The 18,192-nt window shown below is 41.2% G+C and overlaps 1 protein-coding gene across 2 annotated transcripts in view; it reads right to left on the bottom strand.

Moving 5' to 3' along the window:
- Positions 1–18,192, bottom strand: part of DIS3L2 (DIS3 like 3'-5' exoribonuclease 2) — a 344,024-nt gene that overhangs the window by 160,935 nt on the left and 164,897 nt on the right. For both annotated transcript variants that reach the window (XM_080669267.1, XM_080669268.1), the window contains one exon: positions 15,818–15,991. In XM_080669267.1, coding sequence (XP_080525393.1) covers positions 15,818–15,991 — 174 coding nt within the window. The remainder of the gene's footprint in view (positions 1–15,817; positions 15,992–18,192) is intronic.

Raw genomic sequence — 18,192 nt, 5'->3', positions numbered from 1 at the left:
TTTGTAGCCTGGAGTGGAGCCAAGCCTTCTGCTTGCTCTGTGGCGGCAGCCATTTCTGTTGGGATTTATGTATCTTCTATAATTGAAACTTTGTAGCCTTAAGCGGAGGCCTGGGCCGGCCAGGTTGTGAGGAAAGCTTGGCTTTCTCTATCGCCGGGGGCAACCCTAGCCTTCTGCTCTTTCCAGCTCCGTGGCTGCCGCCATTTCTGTTTGGATTTATGTATCTTCTATCATTGAAACTTTGTAGCCTTGAGTGGAGGCCTAGGCTGGCAAGGGCAGGTGGAAAGCTTGGCTTCCTCTATTGCCAGGGAAACCCAAGCCACCCTCCTGCTCTCTGTGGCCGTAGCCATCTTGGTTGGGTTTATTTGCATATTCGCTCCTGATTGGCTGGTGGGCAAAGCTTGTGGGCATGGCTTGTGGGTGTAGTGGAGTGATGGTTAATTTGCATATTGCTCTTTTATTAGATAGGATTATTGTTAATCTTTTACTGTTCCTAATTTATAAATTAAAGCCCATCATAAATATGTATATACTAGAGCCTGGTGCACGAAATTCGTGCACTGTGGGGGAGGGAGGGGCTGTCCCTCAGCCCAGCCTGCACCCTTTCCAATCTGGGACCCCTAGGGCAGTGGTCGGCAAACTGCAGCTCGGGAGCCACATGCGGCTCGCAAGCCACAGTTTGCCACTCTGTTGATTAATGAGTTTGCCGACCACTGCCCTAGGGGGATGTCCGACTGCCGGTTTAGGCCCGATCCCTGTCGCACATCCCTCTCACAATCCAGGACTGCTGGCTCCTAACAACTCGCCTGCCTGCCTGCCTGATTGCCCCTAACGCTTCTGCCTGCCAGCCTGATAGCCCCCTAACCACTCCCCTGCCAGCATGATAGACACCTAACTGCTCCCCTGCTGGCCTGATCGCCCCCAACTGCCCTCCCCTGCCGGCCCAATCACCCCCAACTGCCCTCCCCTGCAGTCCTGGTCCCCCCCAACTGCCCTCCCCTGCAGGCCTGGTCACCTCCAACTGCCCTCCCCTGCCAGCCATCTTGTGACAATGTGGGGTGGCCATCTTGTGACAATGTGGGGGTGGTCATCTTGTGAAGACATGGGGTGTAGCCATCTTGTAAGGATGTGGGGGCGGCCATCTTGTGATGATGTGGGGGCAGCCATATTGTAGCAGCCATCTTGTGATGACATGGGGGAGGCCATCTTGTGATGACGGGCGCGCGGCCATCTTGTGACGCGAGAGCGTAGGGGTCAATTTGCATATTACCTCTTTATTATATACGATGTATGAATAGAAAAAACACAGTATATATAGATTTGGTACTATCCATAGTTTCAGGCATCCACTGGGGGTCTTGGAGCGTATCTCCCACAGGTGAGGAGGAACTACTCTATAAAATTTATTATATACCCAGTATTGAGTTAGCTTCTAGAAATGAAACGATAAGTAAGACCTAACCCTTGTTCTTGAGAATTTTGCTATCCATCAGGAAAACAGAACTGCATTCAGGTAAATTAGAGGACAGTATGGCAAGTACTGTAATATAGGTATGAACAAAAAGTCAAGGGACAAGAGAGTGGGGCATGACTAATTCTTCCAGAGCCAGATAGTGAAGACATTTTAAGTTAAGATGGGCTCTGGAAAATGAGTTAAGTGCAGAGGAAGGCATAGGCAAGATGCAGAACTCTGATGGAGTAAAATGGCTTGGGACAAGATGAAGGGTTGAATGCAGAACAAGATATTGCATAGGAGCTAAAAAATTTATTTCCATCATTTCCTATTACCAATAAACTTTATAATTTCATTTTTTCACTTTTATTTATATACTAGAGGCCCGGTGCACGAAATTCCTGCACTCGGGGGGGGGGGGGATGCCAGAGAGGTCCTCTCAGCCCAGCCTGCATACTCTCATAGTCTGGGAGCCCTGGGGGGATGTCCGACTGCCGGCTTAGGCCAGCCGTGAGCCCAGTTTCTGGCTAAGCTGTGCTTCCCCTGTGGAAGCACACTGACCACCAGGGGGCAGCTCCTGCGCTGAGAGGGATCAAGCCGAAACCGGCTCTCCTACATCCCCCGAGGGTCCCGGATTGCGAGAGGGCACAGGCCAGGCCGAGGGACCCCACTAGTGCACAATCTGGGATGCAGGAGGTTGGCCAGCCAGGGAGGGACTGTAGGAGAGCTCCAGGGCATGTCCGGCACGTCTCACTCAGTCCCAACTGGCTGGACCCCAGCAGCAAGCTAACCTACTGGTGGGAGTGTCTGCCCCCTGGTGGTCAGTGCACATCATAGTGACTGGTCGACTGGTCAATAGTCTGCCCCAGGTTGTCAGTGCACGTCATAGTGAGCAGTTGAGTGGACTTAGCATATCATTAGCATATTACACTTTGATTAGTTGAACAGATGACCGAACGACCAGACACTTAGCATATTAGGCTTTTATTATATAGGATGAGAGCCAAGCTATCCAACATTTCTTAATCTTAAGAAAAATTTGCCTATACAATTATTTACTTCTCCTGGCTTTTATTTTCAAATTACATCTTCCTTTCCCTCTCTCTATTATCTTAAATGAGAGGCTTATTTCTTTCTCAAAACTTTCTGCTGCAAGTTGTCTTATTTTATCTCCAACATAAATATTAAAAGGTGAAGTGACTTGAGAGTTACGTAAGTGGGACTGGCAGAGAGTATGGATCTCTGAAAAGCATTGATAACATTGGTAGAATTGTCAAAATCAACCTTTTTATAACTCTGGACATTAACTAAAGGCTTGTAACAATCTGATGTACATTTATTCACGAGAAATGGCTTAATCTCAATAAGAACAGAGAGCTTTGTAAAGTTTTTACTGCTTTATGTTTCTCTCCTAAGCTTTGTAATAGCCTTGAAAACAAAAAGCCTTCTAATATGGTGAAAACCAGCAGCTTAGCAGCTACTGGAGGGGCAGAACAGATTTAGAAACTCACCAAAAACAGCAATCCAGAGGAATTGACATTATTTGACCTGCTTGGCACTTCCCTGAAAACCCCCATTCACAGTAATTTGACATGACTCACATCTCATTCAGTGCAAACAGCCTTACTAGGGGTGTTTGTAAAAAAAAAAAAAAAAAAAAAGAAAACAACCAGTAATTATTTAACATCACAGATTTTTGAGGTGGTGATAACAGTTGGGCAAACAAAAAGCTAACCAAAACAGTTAAAAATTAAAGTTGGAGATTAAGATGTCATAGAGAGCTTTGAAAAGCCCTGATATATTCCTGGGGATGGAGACAGCCACACACATCCACTGGGCTGTGCACATACCCTTCATCCCCCTACCCCCGCCCCTCCCCCCCAAAAAAACAACAACCAAACAATCAGGTAAGAGTGAAGTTTTCACCACTGGATGACCCTGGAACTCTGACCAGGCATGAAGCAAAGAATAAGGCAGAGTTAGAAAGTGCATGTCTGAGCATTGAAGGTATACCCCAACACATGCACACAGGCCTTCAGCAAAGGCTGAGAGACTATTGATCCTAAGCATTTAAGAAAATCTCTGTCCATTCATTAGGTGATTGATTACAAAGCTGGTCAAGCAGAAACTTCACACAACAAAGAATACACACTACAGAATTGGTTCATGAAAGTCACAAACAGCAGCAAAAACAAACTGTGACAACAACGAACTTTGGGAAAGTGATCTGATTTTCAGAGTTTCCACATTATATTACTTACAATGAACGATATATCTTCATGATATAGAAGATATATCATGCAAACAGTAATAAAGAAAGCTATAGGTGCTAAATAGAAAAATAAATTTCAAGATTAAAAATGTTGCTGATCTAAAAGGAGAAACAGACAATGAAAACATAATAGTTGAAGACTTTAATACCCAACTTTCAACACAGAAAAAACAACTAGAAGATCAACAAGAAAACTAAAGACTTGAAAAATACATCAACCAAGTCATTCTAACAGATATCTACAGAACATCCCATCTAACAACAGTAGAACACATATTTTTTCAAGTGCACATGGCACATTCTCTAGGCCATAAAACAAGTTTCAATAAATCTCAAAAGACTGAAATCATACAAAGTATGTTCTCCAAATGGAATAAAAATAGAAAATAATAACAAAAGGGAACTTGGGAAATTCATAGATATATGGAAATTAAGACACTTCTAAATAATCAATGAGTCAAAGAAGAAATCACAGGGAAATTATAAAATAGTTTTAGATGAATGAAAACAAAAACACAACCTACCAAAACTTTTGGGATGCAACCAAAGCAGTGCTTGGAGGTAAATTTATAGTTTTAAATACCTATATAGAAAAGTAGAAAGATATGAACTCAATAACATAACCTTCCAACTTAAGAAACTGGCAAAAGAAGAGCAAAACTAAACTCAAGCAAGCAGAAGGAGGAAATAAAAAAGTCTGAAGCAAAAATAAATGAAAGAGAGAATAGAAAAACAGGAGATAAAATAAACCCAAAATTTGGCTATGTGAAAAAATCAACAACACTGACAAACCTTTAGTTAGACTGACCAATAGAAAAGAGAGATGACTCAAATTACAGCAGTAGCCCTTTATCCACAGAGGGTACATTCTAAGACCCTCAGCGGATGCCTGAAAGTGTGGATATTACTGAACCCTTCCTTTTTCTATACATACATACCTATGATAAAGTTTAATTTATAAATTAGGCATCATATGAGGTTAATGACAATAATAGTAAAATAGAACAAGTACAACATCTGTACTAATAAGAGAGAAATATGGTAATTTACCGTCACTCCGTGGTGCTCAGGAAGGAATATGCAAATTAGCAGGACAAAGATGGCAGCGGCCATAGAGCCAGCAGAGCAGGCAGGAGGCTTGGGTCGCCCCTGGCGACAGAGGAAGCCAAGCTTCCTGCCTACCCTGGCCAGCCGCTGAAGGAGGGGCCTGTGGGTGGCAGCCACGGAGCCAACCTGAGGGCGCAGGAGGCTTGGGTAGCCCAGGCTGGCCACCAAAGGAGGGGCCTGCAAACGGCCCTCAGCCCCTCACCCAGGCTGGCCAGGCACCCCAGCGGGGACCCCCACCCTGAAGGGGGTGTGGCCAGCCTGAAAACATCCCTCAGCCCCTCACCCAGGCTGGCCACGCCCCCCCAGCACAGACCCTCACCCCATGGGGTGTGGCTGGCCTGAAAACTGCCCCAGCCCCTCGCCCAGGCTGGCACCATCCCCAGTGGGGACCCTCACCCCAATGGGGGGTATGGCCGGCCTGAAAACCACCCACAGGCCCCTCGCCCAGGCTGCCCCGCCCCCCAAGGGAACCCCCACCCTGATCCAGGACACCCTTCAGGGCAAATGAGCCGGTCCCCACCCATGCCCCAGGCCTCTATCTATACTAATAAAAGGGTAATATGCTAATTAGAAAGACCTTCTGGACGTTCTTCTGGACAAAGCCATGGTGGAGGGGCCAAGAGGGGAGGGCAGTTGTGGGTGATCAGGCCGGTGGGGGGGGCATTGGGGGTGAGCAGGCCGGCGGGGAGGGCAGGTGTGGGTGAGCAGGCCGGCGGGGGGGGGGGGCAGTTAGGGGCGAGCAGGCTGGCGGGGGGGGGCAGTTGGGGGTGATCAGGCTGGTGGGGGGGCAGTTGAGGGCGAGCAGGCTAGCAGGGGGGGCAGTTGGGGGTGAGCAGGCTGGCAGGCAGAGTGGTTAGGGGCAATCAGGCAGGCAGGCAGGCGAGTGGTTAGGAGCCAGCAGTCCCAGATTGCGAGAGGGATGTCCAAGGGGTCCCAGATTGGAGAGGGTGCAGGCCGGGCTGAGGGACACCCCCCCACCACCACCGTGCACAAATTTCATGCATCAGGCCACTAGTACTATAATAAAGATTATGTGAATATGGATAGCTCTCCCTTTGCAAACTAGCACAAATTTCGTTTTCATTCTTTATAATTTCTGAAATAGAAGAATCGTTCTTACTGTGGATCTTAGCAACCTCAGCAAACATTTATTTTTTTCCTTATTGAGAACTTTGATTTTCACTTAAAGGAAGCACTTTATGTCTTCTCTTTGGCATATCCGTATTGTGTATTTGACACATCCAAATGGTGTAATTCGCACATCTAACTCACTATTCCTATAATTAGGGCCATTAAGTAAAATAAGGGTTACTTGAACATAAGTATTGTGATACCACAGCATTTGATATGATACCTGAGATGGATAACTGAGATGGCTACTAAGGGACTAACAAGCAGGTAGCATATACAGCATGGGCATGCTGGACAAAGGGATGATTCACATCTCTGGTTGGATGGCCTGAGATTTCATCACACTACTCAGAATGGTGTGCAATTTAAAACTTTTGAATTATTTATTTCTGGAATTATCCATTTAATATTTTCAGGCCACACTTGATGATGGGTAACTGAAACCACAGAAAGGAAAACCATGAATTAGTTAACCAATAAAAAGGACAAATTTGTAGAAAGATTACAAACTTCTAAAACTGATTTAAGAAGAAACAAAAGTTCAACAGACCTATAACATGTAAAGAAATTAAATTAATAATTAAAAATTTTTCCATAAAGAAAAGCACAGGGCCAGATGACTACATTGGTATATTCTACCCAACACTTAAAGAGGAATTAACACCAATTCTTCACAAACTCTTCTAAAACTTATTCTATGGGGTCAGCATTATCCCCAAACAAAAAATAAACAAAGATATCAAAAGAAAATTACAGACATGATCCCTTAGAACAGCCGTGGGCAAACTACGGCCCGCGGGCCGAATCCGGCCTGTTCGGCTGTTCTATCTGGCCCGTGGAGCAGAAAGAGCCGAGGGTTCTCTTGCTCTCCCCTCCGCTCCTTCACCAGCAGCAGTGTTAACATGGCAATGTCGGGAAACATGGCCGCAGCTCCTTCTTCTGAGTGGGCGGATTTATATCCATTCTGAGTAGTAGAAGGAACAACCTCTCAATCTTCCAGAGGCTCCTTGTAATGCCTGCGGACGCGTCCCCCGACATCACCCTGGGAATGCGTAGACACGTTATCGTGGTGATGTAGGGAGACACGCCCCTGGAGAGCACAGTATCAGAGCATTAGCTAAAAAGGAGACCAACAACACTGTTCCCACTGAAGTTGATGTTTTAAAGACCAAAAACCTTTCAACCCAGTCTACACTGCCATCTACATCTACGTCCCGGGCATAATTTGGAAGTTGCACTAAAGAAAATGTTTAATTTACTGTTTACACATTTTGTTCTTTTCTATTTGTTTTAGTTTCAAATTATTTTATTATATTTAAGTTTAATTTGAAAGGCTTTTGTACCTTTCCTTAGGCAATTTTATTTTGCCTTTGCCATCTTCAATATAAGGTATGTTATTGTGCTATGATTCCTCCATTTTTTGAAGTTTCAAATTATAGTAATTAGTGTTTACATTCTTCTTGTTAAAATGTTTGAAATGAATAAAACTATTGAAATAAAAAAAGACCGTACCCTTTTATGTAATGATGTTTACTTTGAATTTATATTAGTTCACACAAACACTCCATCCATGCTTTTGTTCCGGCCCTCCGGTCCAGTTTAAGAACCCATTGTGGCCCTCGAGTCAAAAAGTTTGCCCACCCCTGCCTTAGAAATATAGATGCAAAAATCCCCAACAGGACACTAGCAAGCCAAATCTAGCAACATAAAAAGGATTTCACACCATGATCAAGTAAGATTTAATATAGGAATGCAAGGTTGGTTCAACATATAAAAGTCAATCAATGAAATATATTAATCGAGAACAAAAATCACATAGATAAACCACTTCACAAAATCTAGTAATATTCATGAGAAAAACACTCAAAAAACTAGAAATATAAGGAATTGCCTTTACCTTGATAGAAAGCATCCTCAAAAACCCCCACAGCTCACATTATAATTAATGTTGTAAGACTGAATAGTTTCCCCCCTCATATCAAGAACAATACAAGGAGATCCACTGCTGCTACTCCTATTTAACTTTGTACTAAAGGTTCTAGCCAGAGCAATTGGATAAGAAAAGGAAATAAATAGGCAGATGATAATCTAAATATAAAAAATCCTAAGGCATCCACAAAAAACTATTAGAGCTAGTACATTTTGAAATATTTAGTCTAGCAATTTCAAAGTGTATTCTAAGGAACACTACACTTCCATGAGATGATCTATGAGAAAAAGTTCTAAGAAATCTATTAACCCACTGATTTCTAAAAATACTTGGCTATAGATCCCCTTTTCTCCTTAATACCTATTACCTTAATACCAAAAGAAACTGTAGTCTATCAACACTTTTTGGTAAATCCTAACCTGGTCAACTAATCCATTTTACAAAAGATGAAATTGTTCTCTCTGTCTTCCCACGTTTAACTGGTTTGCCCAGTTACTCAACTAGTCCCTGGGAGAGGGAGGACTAACTTCTAGTGCTCCTTCTATGCTGCCACACTCCCTTACCAGGAGAACCTTTTCTAATGGCAATTTAATCACATTGGACTTCCTGATAAACAGCAAGATTATTAGTCACTTAATGTTAGTTGTGTTTGAAAGATTTCCCACAAAAAGGATTGACCTGAAAGAGGTTAGTATTATATGTCTCTACTTTCAAGTTGCTATTTCAAGGTTGGTTTTACCTGGAGTGAGAGGAAATTTCTGTCTATTTGGAACAGTTCCATCTTGAAGATATTTCAATATTTCTTACCACAACACCCTTTCTGTGCTCAGTATTTTTAGCTCATTGTTTTCTATTTTGGCAGCTGAGAAGCTACAGTTTGTAATTTTACCTTCAGCTTCATATTTCTTCTTAAAAGTGAATACAATGTCCTGTTTATAATAATAAAATCACTAGTTGGCAGAAGGACATTAAATGGGGAAAAAAGAAAGCAATTGGAAAATTTAGAGCAAGCAATTTTAAGTGCCAAGTTTCACATTTGTAATGGTCCAGTGGAGGTCACTGGGCTTCCTTTTTATTGAGGAAATAGTAAAGAAATAGATATCCACAAGTTCTCCTGTGAAATACTATAGAAACCACCTCCACTTCAATGAAACTCATAGTTTTACTAAAAAGTGATGTGACCCAAGCTTCTGCAATATTATTAACTATAGGAAAAACATAAAAATCAGTTTAGCGTGGTATTTTCCCCTCCAATATTTAGGTTTTCATTTTCCACTTCAATTGAGCTTTTAAGCTTTGGTTTCCTATTCGTTTAGCAACAAAGGAAACAAAACAATATCAATGAAATTGGAAATAACTGGAGCCAGTCTCAGAAATAACCTTGGGGTTTCTTAGGCTTCTGGTGCAACCCCCTTTCAGCAGTTTCCTTGGATACATTCTTCTCCAGATCCCCAAAGGCTTGCAATATTGGTGTTGCCTTTTTTTTTTTTTTTTTTTCCTCAGATGCCCTGCTAAAGAGAGCTTCAGGTCTAGGCAAGGTAAACAGGGTTCTGCAGGTCCGAAAAAATGGTGCTCCTAATCAGAAGGGCCAGATCGCCCCTAGCAGTTCACACCAGCCTCACTTCTTGAAAATTGCTAACCAACCATTTTTCTTTTCAAAATAAACACTATTTCTCTCAACTTCAGTTTGCAAAATATTACCCCAATTCCATTGGACTAAAAAACTGGAATTTTACTGACATAATTGGATTATGAGGTTTAAAGATTGATGGAACTTTTCTGTTCCAAATATAATTGTTCAAATACCAAACCTAAACGGGTATGTTGAAGTCCTTACATAGTTAGAGCCAGAGTAACACTGCCGGCTCCATGGCAAGGTGGCCCAGCAGAGGGGGTCAAGAAGCTATCAAAACCACAGGAGTTGTGAACCCTGTTATAGAAGGACCTGGGAGTCTTGGGGAACATGTCACCTTTTCTGCAGCCATAGCTTATCAAGAAAATGAAAGCTACTTTAGTCCCTCTAGTTCTCACTGTGCCTGCTCATTTCTCAGATCTCAGCTCAAGCACCAATGAGTGACCCACAGCTTGCTCACACAGATATTATAGCATTTGACATACTCTGCTATAATTTATCTGAGTATAAATCTGTATCCCTGAGAAACAGTACAGTCTTGAAGAATAAAGGCTGGGCCTTACTTGTCTATGTACTTCCAGTGACTAATTTATTACTTGGCATCCTATAGAATAAAGAGGTAATATGGAAATTGACCGTCACACCCTCGCACAAGATGGCCGCCCCCATGTCATCACAAGATGGCTACTACAAGATGGCCAGCAGGGGAGGGCAGTTGTGGGTGATCAGGCAAGCAGGGGAGGGCAGTTAGGGGCAACCAGGCCAGCAGAGGAGGGCAGTTAGGGGCAACTGGGCTGGCAGGGGAGAGCAGTTGGGGGCGACTGGGCCAGCAGGGGAGGGCAGTTGGGGGCGAACGGGATGGCATGGGAGGGCAGTTGGGGGCGATCGGGCTGGCAAGGGAGGGCAGTTGGGGGCGATCGGGCCGGCAGGGGAGCAGTTAGGCATCAATCAGGCTGGCAGGGGAGCAGTTAGGCATCAATCAGGCTGGCAGGGGAGTGGTTAGGGGGTGATCAGGCTGGCAGGCAGAAGTGGTTAGGGGAAATCAGGCAGGCAGGCAGGTGAGCGGTAGGGAGCCAGCAGTCATGGATTGTGAGAGGGATGTCCGACTGCCGGTTTAGGCCCGATCCCTCGGACATCCCCCGAGGGGTCCCAGATTGGAGAAGGTGCAGGCTGGGCTGAGGGACGCCCCCCCCCCCACAGTGCATGAATTTCGTGCACCAGGCCTCTAGTATATAATATATACACATATATAATAATATATGTAAATAAATGTATACAGGAGAAAGAAGAAAAGGGAAGACACAGAAGGTTTTATTTAGGAATTTATGTACTATGTATTAATTAATCATAGCACATGTTTTTAGTGTCCACTGGAACTCATTCCTAGTCCTCTTGACATTCCTGGGGAAATTAATATCCATAAAAACTTTGTGAAGGTTCTGAACCGTTAAGCATAAATCCTTGTATCAAGTACCTCTCTCCTTATATCAAGTACCTCTCTCCTCCATTACAAATCCATATTTGACTATTGTTTAAGACGCTTATTTACTTTTTTTTTGGTTAATCCTCACCCAAGTATAATTTTTCCATTGATTTTTAGAGAGAGTAGAAGGGAGGGAGAGAGACAGAGAAACATCGATGGAGAGGTACACATTGATCAGTTGACTCCCGTGGGCACGGACTGAGCCTGCAACAGTCTGTGGGCCAACACTCTAACCCAGGGGTGGGCAAACTTTTAGACTTGAGGGCCACAATGGGTTCTTAAACTGGACCGGAGGGCCGGAACAAAAGCATGGATGGAGTGTTTGTGTGAACTAATATAAATTCAAAGTAAAGGAGCGGAGGGGAGAGCAAGAGAACCCTCCGCTCTTTCGGCTCCGCAGGCTGGATAGAACAGCCGAACGGGCCGGATCCGGCCCGCGGGCCATAGTTTGCCCACGGCTGCTCTAACCACTGAGCAAACTGGCTAGAGCCTGTTTAACACATTTAACTCATGCTCTTCTGCAATGACTGAGAGTTCCATGAGAACAGAGACCAGACCTGTATTTGTTCATTGTTGATTCCCAGCTGTTCTATAAATATTTGTTAGTTTAAAAACTGAATAAATCTATTACAAAACCAGTAAAAAAAAAAGGGGGAAAGGTAATCAGATCCAAATAGTTCAGCATACTATGGACTTCTCTTTGTTTTTTGTTTGCTTTTTTCTCTTTGTTTTTTATTGTAAAAAAATAAAAACTTAACCATAACAATATAACCACCTGGAATCCTCACAAGGTGTGTGGGAGAGGTGGTGAGGTGTACAGATGAAAGTCAGCACTCCAGAACACCAAGGCAATGACATTGGCAATCCCATTAGATTCTATGCTTTCAGCCATCAGTGGGTATTTACAGAAATTATCTAGTTTTAGCTAAACTAATCTTCACAAAATAGAAAAGTGGCTAAAAATGATTATTGCAAAGATCCACAGATTAAAGATAACACTAAACTAACAATAACACTAATACTACCAACACCAAGAAAATAGCAGAGTTAACATATCTTCTCCTAACAGGAATTCATAATCAGTCACATTATGATTTCAAAACAATGACTGTCAATCATATGCTACCAAGCAGACACTTAGACAAAATAAACACACTTAATCTGTCCCTTCAAGGTAAAGGTGACATTTTAACAATGAGGAAAAAAAGTTATTTCTTTTTAAACAAAATAAAGCAAGAAACTCATGTGTTAAAGGTAAAATTTTAAAAATGTATATCTTTAAATGTTTCTATTGTTATGCAGTTTAGGAGCCTAAAATGATCTTAGTGTGTAAACTATAAAACTACTCATATCTAGCCCTAGGTGGCATGCTCAGTGGTTAGAGCATTGCCCACCCACCACAGTGTTGCAGGTTTGATTCCCAGTCAAGGTCATGTACCTGGGTTACAGGTTTGATCCCCAGCCCTGGCTGAGGTGCATGTGGGAAGCAACCAATCTATGTGTCTCTCTCATATCGCTCTGTCTCTCTCTCTCTCTCTCTCTACTCTCCCACTCTCTCCAAAAATCAATGAAAAAAATATCCATGGGTGAGGATTAACAAAAACAGAAAGAAAGAAGAAAAAAAAACTATTTATACCTATACACTTAAATATCCTAACAGAATTTTCTAACTAGTTTTTAAAGATGCCAACTAAAGAATAATCAAGGATTAAGGACACATTTAAAAAAAATTTTTTTTTAAAATGCAGCACCTTTCAATTAGTCCATAAGAACTGACATGAAAGATGGAAATTTATTAGCTGGACTGCAAAATGAATCTGAAAATAATCAGTGAATAGGATGAAAAATGAGTACTAATTTAGTAAATTCAGTTATCTTTTTCAGTTATGATAACCATTAAAAGCAAAACTAAGTACCAAATTTACAGAACCTATAATTAGACCTTTGCATATCCATATCATAAGTTGTTAAAGCAACATTTTAAAAAAAGAATATTCAATCACATTACTTCCATCAAAAGTAAAATTAATATGAAGTTTTTTATACCTTTACAATGAAAATATTCTAAAATTTATTTCATTCTCACTTTTCTACTTTTATGTAAATTTACAATGCACATAATAAATTAGTAAATTAGTAAGTACATTTGTAATTTTACCATAAAGAGACATACATTATTGGAATGTATGTTCAACAAAGTTCAGAGATTACTACTTTAGAACATCAAGAAGCAGTTGAAAGATTTTAGGCCAAAGGAGTTAAAAAAAAAAATCAGATTTGAATTTTAGAAACATAATCCTAGAGATAATAGGCAGGGAGAAAGTGTTTGGAGGTTAAAGTGATTTTTTAAAAAAAAAAAAAATCCCTGTTACTATGCTTACAGCAGACAACATTCCATAAGCCCCTTGTATCTTTAAAGCCCTTTGCAGGACACACTGGTATATTTTAACAGAGGCTTTTGGCAGAGCAAGGCCTCCTATTCTGTGGTCTACCAGAGGCAATGGGGAACAAAGAAAAAGGCAAGGTGGAGACAAGAGAGGGGCCTGAGAGCAACACTGGGCTCTATGACTATTGAAGTGCCTTATTACTTATCTACTAGAGGCCCAGTGCACGAAATTCGTGCACAGGTAGGGTCCCTAGGCCTGGCCAGCAATCGGGGCCGATTAGGTTTCCCATCTCCTTGCTTCCCCCACTCCTCCTTCCCTTGCTCCCTCAGTGTCCCGCCACCACCGCTGCTGCTGGTCGCCCACCATGTTCCACGCCACCTCCTGGTGGTCAGCGCACATCATAGCAAGCGATGGAACTCCCAGTCAAACTATCGAGGGGACAATTTGCATATCAGCCTTTTATTATATAAGATAGGCTAGGAGTAAGACTAGAAATGATTGAGCACTTCTCTTTTCTGATAGTCTAATTTATAATTTTTAATAGTTATAAAAGTTATTTTAAAATAATTTAAATAATAGAAAAATTTATAAAATAAAAAGTAAAATATTGCCTCCCTACCTCCTACTACTCTACTGAGTTTGCACATGCCAATCACTGTCAATAACCATAGAAAAAGGTCTGGATTTCCTTCCAGGAATTTTTAATGTATATATACTTTTATGTGTATATATATATGGATGCATATACATTTATATAGTTTTTGTATTATTTGACTATATAAAAAATAGACTTATTCATATTGTTCTGAATTGCTTCTTTTCCTTCACAATCTGTAACAGCCATTGTTTTAGGACAGTGCATATGGATTTAGCTCCTTGTTTACAGCTGTAGGGAATGCTATCTTACTGACATGACATAGTCATTAGCGGCATTACCTTTACAATAATGAACATGTATCCTTATATGCTTCTTTGAGTAGGATTCCTAGAAGTGGAGTACATTTAAAACATTGATAGCAATTACAGAATGGCTATAGTAATTTATATTTCAAACAATAAAGTTCAGCCATTCATTCTGACTTATCTATTAAATTTATTTACAGATTCCTAGATTTAGAAAAATATCTCAGAAAATAATCTCATCTATTTGTAGCTGAGTAAACAAAGGTTGAGAGAGAGCAAGGCTATGGGCCCAAGATCTCAAAGCCCCTGAGATGAGATAACGGGACAGCAGGAGTTCCACGATAGTGGTTACTGCTGAAAGCCAAGACAACAACTTCAGTTAACGGACTTCAAAAATAATGTGTTCCACCAGAGCTACTAACAAGTAGGAAAAGGGACATACTAGTACTGTCATCTTTTCCTTGCCTAACTTCGGCAAGAAAAGGAAAAAAGGCAGTAAATTCCTGAAAGATACAATAGCAAAAGGGGACACAGAAGGAGGATTCTCAAAGTAAGTGGAGGAATGGGCACCAAGAGCTAAAGGTATCATAAGTTCAGCTGCATGAAGTGAGCAAGTGTGGTGGAAAAGACTCTGACATGGGATGACCTTAGCAAAAACCTTCCACAGCCTCAGTGGGTTGTATGAAAAGTTTCTTGGTTCTAACTATCTCCATGTGGCATCCAAAATGAATGCCAGTACTGAAACCAAATTCTAAAGAGAAATATCAGAAAAGAACTAACATCCCACAATGAAGAAACATCTTCAAAGAAGATGTTGTTATAAAAATACCACAAAAGTACTTTCCAACAAATTCCAGACCGAAAAGTAAAGCTTTAAAATGAAGCTCCAAGCACAAAGTCTTGAATCCTTTGCTCTGTGCCTGAAGAGGCCCATTTAAAGGAAGGCACTTCTAACCAGATAACACTGTCTTTATTCGACCAGACTTATGGGGCAGAGCAATGAGAAAGCAAGATGACAACTGGGCCCTTTGAAATCTGGATGATCTAGAGCAGGGGTCAACATACTTTTTCTATAAAGGGACAGAGAACAAATCTATTAGGCTCTGCAGGCCATAGGTCTCTGTTGTGGTTATTCAACTCTGCTATTTTAGTGTAAAAATACACCCAGAGACAATGCGTAACTGAACAAGCATGGTTGTGTTCCAATGCAACTTTATTGATGCTGAAATTTGAATTTCACATAATAATCATAAAAGGTTATTCTTGTTTTGATTTTTATAATGATTTAAAAATATAAAATCATTCTTAGCTCATGGGCTGTACATAAAACAAGCAGTGGGATGGATTTAGCTGGTGGGCCACAATCTGACAACCTCTGGTACAGAGCATTTAATTGTCAACTCAACTGAACTTGAATGTTAAGGAAGATGGAAACATCTGAGTCCAGCTCCTAGGAAAGTTAAGTGAGAAAGCAAAAAGGTAGAAACATGTTTTTCTTAAAGAGATTCAGATATTTACCTTAAATCTCTTCTCTTGCTGAATTCCTCTGGTGGTATTGTCCACGGCAGGTCTTGAGGAAGACATTCTAAAACTTCTGAAGAGAAATCAGAGAAATCCACACCATACTCTGTTAGTATTCCTTCTGTTTCAGGCTCAATTTCACCAGCCTGCCCAAGACTCTTAGCCAGCTGCCTGTGGACAAGACAGAGAGAAACAAGTGTGATAGTGAGTAAAGGGAAGACAGGTACCCACTTTCGCTCTAAAACTGACCGTAGTAGGAAGAGCAAGAGGTTAAGACTTTCCTACTACGGTCAGTTTTAGAGAGGAAATGAATGAGGGGCCAAGCAGAAAAGACAATGATACACGTGTCCTGTTAAAGCCATGACTACTGTGTAATGTTAACTTTTTTCAGGGATTCTGTCCTGGTGACTAGAGCCAGACAGCTTTTCCTTTGGACTCCAGCAATTGTGTTTTCATGGAGAAGTCAAACTGATATTGTTAAAAGCTTTTGTCAATAGACATTCATATTGTTCTGAATTCATATTTTCTCTTGTTTACCTTCAGAGACAATTCTGATCAACCCAGTTTGTTGTTAAATCATTAGTTTCACAGTCCCTATACCTTAAGTCTTGCTCACTAGATTTGATTCAATGTTTATATTTCATAATTCTACAAATTTTTACCTTAACATTTTGAAGTATTTTATTTCAACACAAAAGTAATATATGTTCAGAGAAATTAGAAAATACAGAAATGCACTGAGATGAAATTTATCTGTAATCCAGTCACCAGGAAAAAATGCTATTCACATTTGAGGGTAGTGGTCTATTAAAAGTAAGATTGCATTTAATGGGATAGTTCTGACATCATGAGTAGAGTTCCACCTTCAGGGGGCAGATCTCACTCTATCTGTGGGTCGTGTATACATATGTCAAAACTGATAGCTCCCATTCTCATATATATTGACATACCACATATAGACCACAAGTCTAAAGCTACATGTTAAGTACAGACATTCAACAGGAAATGCAATATATGAAGCAGCTGCCTTTGTAAAGGGTTTTGGGGAGACCAAAGATGGCCACTTCTATTTTGCAGGTCTACCAGGGTGATCAAGGAATCCGCTCTCAGCTCTTCCTGCAAGGAGTTTAGATCTGCCATAAGAGCCTTTTCTGGAATAATTCAATTTCTTGGAAGAAGATACCATTTCTGATATAAGGGTAGATGCCTGGCCACCAGTGCCCTTAGATGCACAGTGGTGGAAGGGGTGGAGGATATGACTGCCTCATATACAGACTTCTAACAAATTCCCATTTTTAAATTTTGAGCAAGTTTTTATATTTTAAATCCCACAGACTTAAAATTCTGATAAAATATTAACAGAATTCAGCATTATATAAAAGGGATAATATATCATGACCACATAATTCAAGATTTGTCCACATTAAAAGACTATCAACATAATCATATTAGCAAATAATGAGAAAAACACATACAATCCTCTCAAAAGATGCAGAAACAGCATTTGACAAAATCCATCCATGATCAAAACTCTCAGCAAATGAGTAATGAAGAACATCCTCAATTACAGCTAATGCCAAACTCAATGGGAAAAGACTAAATTATCTTTCCTCTGGATTAGGAACAAGACAAGGGTGTTCACTCTCACCAGCACTATTAAACATGGTATTGGAAGTCCTAGTGAATGCCATTAAGCAAGAAAAAAGAAAGAAAAGGCATACAAATTGGAAAGGATGACTTCCACATTGCATGTAAATGGGTCAAAGGACTATCATTCCCATTATAGAAGTGGCCAGCCCCCTACATAATGCCTGGACTCTCTTTACAGAAGACCTCTCTCAATCTATGAAAGTCCAGTAGCAAGCACACTCTATGACTTAGACTCTGCTTCTACTCAAGACTTTGATTGTGAAGAGAATGACACAAAGACAAAGAAGTGCTTAGGATTCATTCATGGCTAGAATGGTTTCTAGTGACAGTAGTGGCATATCAGTGTCTGATGGCAATGCTGTCCTGAAAGGTAGCAGTAAGAATTGTTGGTATTATGGCCAAACTAATCCTGATAAAAAGACGATGGCTGGACTTCTTGCTCTTGCCTCTTCAGATTTGCCTTGGTTCCTACCCATGACTTCCTCAGGACGATCAAGATTCTTAATTGTTTCTGTGAGTCCTTCAATACCCTTCCAATAAATTCCCTTTCCAACCCAAGCTGGTTTCTTTCTTTCCCCTTCCCTCCTTCCTTCCTTCCTTCCTTCCTTCCTTCCTTCCTTCCTTCCTTCCTTCCTTCCTTCCTTCCTTTTTATTGATTTCAGAGAGGAAAGGTGAGGGGAGAGAGAGATAGAAACATCGATGTCGAGAGAGAATCATTGATC

The sequence above is a fragment of the Plecotus auritus genome (genome assembly GCF_963455305.1).
Source record: "Plecotus auritus genome assembly, chromosome: 5".
Taxonomy (NCBI): Eukaryota; Metazoa; Chordata; class Mammalia; order Chiroptera; family Vespertilionidae; genus Plecotus; species Plecotus auritus.
The sequence above is the reverse complement of the archived record's forward strand: the minus strand, read 5'-3'. Positions and strand labels throughout refer to the sequence as shown.